We start from the raw sequence: 4,460 nt of genomic DNA on the forward strand, positions 1-4,460 counted from the left end.
TATCGTTGCCTAACATTATACCGGTATTACCGTGAACGGTATAATATGGCCCAGCCCTAGTTTGAGCTGTTTGCTGAAATAGTTTTGTGAGCTTTAACCTGAGATTCTGACGTTTCTGATAAAATACATTTATATGTAAAAGTCATTCAGGATTTAATGAATCGAACTGTAAACCCAGCCCTCATTGAGCTGTCCTGTTACAGGCAGCTTTACAGGAAGAATCAGTGATTTAATCGAACGAGTTGGCGTCTTGTCCATCGGTTTGTCTTTAAACGCCATCGTTGTCGTGTTTGGCTTCACTAGTCTCACCTGTCTCGTCCAAGGTGTCCAAACCTCAGGCGCCAGACGCCACTCATTTCTCCTGGTGTCCCGATGGTGAGCATATCGTCACGGCGACCTGCTCTCCTCGGCTGCGGGTCAGTAACGGTTATAAGATCTGGCACTACACCGGCTCCGTGCTTCAGAAATGGGACGTGGCGGCCGGCTCGGAGCTGTGGGAGGTGCGCTGGCAGTCGCTCCCCGACGGCAGCTTCCCCAAGCGACCAATCAAGTACCAGGCAGCGCCCAGCCAGCTGGGGTCCACACAGGCCCCGCCCACACAGGCGTACCGGCCACCCGCACTGAGACACCTGCCCGCCACGCCCAGCTCCAAACTGGTGAGATGACGATTTAGATTATTTAGGCAGAAGTCGTCGTTATGGTAACCTGACCTCGCCTGTCTTTTCCTGTCAGCACGAGGACGAGCCTCCTCAGGACCTTCGTCCCGGAGCTTCGGGAGAGAAGAGTCTCTCTAAATCTGCTCTGAAGAACCAGAGGAAACGAGAAGCAAAGAAGGCAGCGAAGCAGGTGAGACTCGAAAGTGTGACGTACGTGTGAGCACAGGCGAGCTGAACGCCGTCACACCGTCGCTCGCACGGCGTCGACGTCTGCTGCTGGAGAAGCAATGGATCACCTGCTCCTGCTCTCTTCCTGCATCAGCTGTTTATACAAACGCTACACATGCTGTGCCATTTTCAAATTAAAAGCACTCTAAAGTTTGGCTTTTACTGTGAAACACTTGTTTACATGAAACATCTGATATTCAGCGTCTGATAACACCTGATTAAATTCATGTGTCATCATCACAGAGGATGATGAGGAGACAGACAGACTGATGATGAAGAAGCTGAGAGGCTTCTTCATCATCAGCTGACATGTGATCATGTGATCTGCTGATATTCATCTGCTAAAAACAGGAAAATCCTGACTGATGATTTCAGCCTCGCTGGGCTTCAGGTTGAAGTTTTAGGTGTGGAGGATCTTTGTCTGCTCTCACCTGGATCTCACACCGCCTGCCAGCATTCCTCTTACTCCGGGTTCTGCCATGTTGTAAGGTGCTCGAGGCAGTCACGTGAACACGGTCACTGATCTGATTATTTCAACAGGAGGCGAAACCAGAACCAGAACCTCCCACTGACCCTGCCGCTGTCAGTAACAGCCAATCAGAGGCAAGCATCGGTGACGCAGAGGTGGAAAAGAAGATCAAGAACTTAAAGAAGGTGAAGGCTGGTTTATTTCTGTGAATGTCAGTCAGGTGGATCTCAGCCTGGGGGCGGGGTCAGTGGTGTGTGGTGCTGTGATTGGTCTCTCAGTGACGTTTGTACGTTTCAGAAACTGAAGGCCATCGAGGAGCTGAAGGAGCAGCAGGCATCAGGGAAGGTCCTGCAGAAGAACCAGGTGATGTTTGTTGACAACCCGACACTCATGTCCCACAAACTAATATGGGCTCATGAGGGGCAAACGCCGGGCGCCGCAGTCATCGGCGGGCCCTGGGTGGTGCCTGGAGGAACTGTGATCATGCTGTAGATGATGACTGGTAAAGGTTGCTGACATCTTGGTGCTGTGAGCACAGCGGCGCTAACTCAGAGCTTAACCTTTCCTCTGCAGGTGGAGAAGATCCAGAAGGAGGAGCAGCTGCTGAAGGAGCTGCAGGAGCTGCAGATCGGACAGTAAGAGGTCCCTGGGAGCTACAGACCACGCCTCCCATCCTGCAGAACACAGAGGGACGGTGGCGTCTAGGATTGAGTTTTTAGTTGAGGGGCGGGGCTTATCTGACAGGTGTGGCATGCCTCCAGAGGGTTAGACTGATGGATGTTTGTTCCTTATGTTCACGCCCTGCCCGTGGCTGCGAGCGGCGAGCGCTCCTCTGTCTCAGCTGGAGGTTGTCCAGTAATAAACTTTGTAACAGATCATAAGACCAGTTCTTTTCTTGTCGCAGTGAAACCTTTGTTTTTATTTGTCACCAGAGTTGGCTGCTTTTTTGTTTTTTTGGCCATGGGAGTGCTGATAGACAACAAAGTAAGTCGGACTCTAACCCAGGCCTGCTGTTCTGCGACTACGGTCACCTACTCTCCCACTGAGCCAACCCAGTGCCCCAGAGTCGGGTCCTTTTAATTGGATTCATTTACACAAACTCGGCTACACCTGCCGAGCTTCGTCGCTGCCCTAATACCAATACACTTTTTCTCTCTGCCTCACAGTTCCATTTTTTATGGGTAATAAAAAGAAAATAAAGCCGTTATTTCTAATAAATTCAACAAAAAATCTGGTCATTTGTGTAACCCCTGTTCTCTGCAAAGTGAGTCCATTATGTATGGGAAGTGCCCTCTGGTGTGACCAATCACGGAAGTTCCACCACCTCCGTTTCCTGTGATTGGTCTGTGCGAGGCCGTCCAATCACTGCAAAGGACACGGGGATCCCCAGCCCTCTGCCCATGCAGGCAGGGCAGTTTGGTGAGATATCTCACTCGGTGTTCAGAGAACCGGTGTTATGCAAGTAACCAACCTTCTCTTTCAAGCAGCACTCAGTGTCTCGCTGTGGGAAACGGCGCCACTCCTGGATCACGTGCATCAAAGCCTGTAACTCCACCACCCAGGCATGTCAGCGCTTCCAAAGGTCTGCGTGTCTCTAGGAGCCCACACTAAGGACTGAGTGTGCGAGTGAGGGTCACATGGATCATCGTCATTGTAGCTCCACGACAGGCACGGCTTCTTCAAGACGCCGCTTTGCTGCATTTATTGAACGCCATGAAAACTACAAACATAAACACAAACGCTGTAGGCCCTTCAGTCAGTTCAAAGTGACGTGCTTCACACAATCCTGTCTGTGTGTTTCTTCAGCAAAATAAACATGAAGTCAAGATCTCTGTATCTGTAAATAATAACTCTTATGCCTGCGTGTACAAATATATTTATACAAACAAATAATTCCTTACGATACCACATATATAAAAGCTATTTCTGTGACACAATCATGGTCGGCGTGTGCAGATGTGTCCCACAGAAACACCCCAAAGGCCCCACGAGGCTGCAGTCCTGGGACTTGCACACCATCACAGTAGCCTCTTCCACCCAGTGTGATAACCACCACTGTGACAGGCTTCAGTCCTGTCTGTGTGAGCAACAGGCTCACCAGTAGCCCTCAACCTGTGGGTCCTGTTCTTAAACCTTCTCAGAGATGTCGGCCAACTGGTGCAGTTCCAAAGCCAATATGACAGGCTGAAGTAGCAGCTAAATACACTTAATAGTGGAAGATGCTCTCCGCTAATCTAGCAAATCCTAAAGGAAGCATGACAGATTGGAGAGAGAGCACTGATAAGCAATTATATTCCTAGCTGCTCACCATCTTTCAAATACATGCTGTTGGCGATCAGAGCGGCCATGTGGAAAAGGCTTTGGATGGTCTCAGTCACCCTCAGAAGGAGAGCAGACCTGGCTTTGTGCCCGGCTGCGACGATGGCGTTTTTATGGAAAAACCACATGAAGTGCTGCCTGCTGAGCCTCTGTCAGGCTGCTTTTCTCCTCACTCCTCCTCACTTAACAGTGCAGTGAACAGCTAAGTGAATTTTCCTGGTCCAGGACTTGTGATCTTCAAGAATCCCTGGCGTGGGGCCGGGGACTGTTATAAGGGGGTCAGGGGACCCCGTATCCTTTTAAGTGTGTGTTGTGGACAGATGTGGTGGTGTCAGGGTATACCGAGGATACCCGCTATACAGGATATAAGTGAGGTTTGAAAGCGTTTGTATTACTGTAATTGAAATGCAAAGTTAAATGACCAAAAATCATAACAGGCACATAAAGATATTATTCACCTCTGACTGGCTCAGTTGTGTCACCTTCATTAAGATAGGACAACGTTTAATTAACAGGTAAAAGCTGAAGTTAAATGTCTGACACGTGATTTCAGTGAAGTCTTTTTCCTCAGATATTTTTATTAAAGTTTCTGCATCCATTTTTACAAAAGACAAACTGAACAATATGCCGTTTTCTTTTTGAAGAACATAAAACAATATGAAACATACACTCCCACCTCATAATTATAGGAGTACCAGTGGGTGTACAAAAAGAAAAAAGAAAGGGTCCAATCTAATAATACGAGTAGCAAACCCTGGAGTACAAGATAACAGTTCCTGAGTGTACAA

General features: G+C 48.7%; 1 protein-coding gene across 1 annotated transcript in view; it reads left to right on the forward strand.

Annotated features, from left to right (window-relative positions):
* eif2a (eukaryotic translation initiation factor 2A) overlaps positions 1-3,181 on the forward strand; it is a 10,678-nt gene extending 7,497 nt beyond the window's left edge. The window contains exons 12-16 of the mRNA XM_005751640.2: positions 324-656; positions 733-846; positions 1,425-1,538; positions 1,651-1,716; positions 1,927-3,181. Coding sequence (XP_005751697.1) covers positions 324-656; positions 733-846; positions 1,425-1,538; positions 1,651-1,716; positions 1,927-1,992 — 693 coding nt within the window. The 3' untranslated portion in view covers positions 1,993-3,181. The remainder of the gene's footprint in view (positions 1-323; positions 657-732; positions 847-1,424; positions 1,539-1,650; positions 1,717-1,926) is intronic.
* Positions 3,182-4,460: the final 1,279 nt, after the last annotated feature.

This window comes from Pundamilia nyererei, unplaced genomic scaffold, assembly GCF_000239375.1.
Source record: "Pundamilia nyererei isolate P.nyererei 1_Seehausen unplaced genomic scaffold, PunNye1.0 scaffold00319, whole genome shotgun sequence".
In the NCBI taxonomy this organism is placed as follows: Eukaryota; Metazoa; Chordata; class Actinopteri; order Cichliformes; family Cichlidae; genus Pundamilia; species Pundamilia nyererei.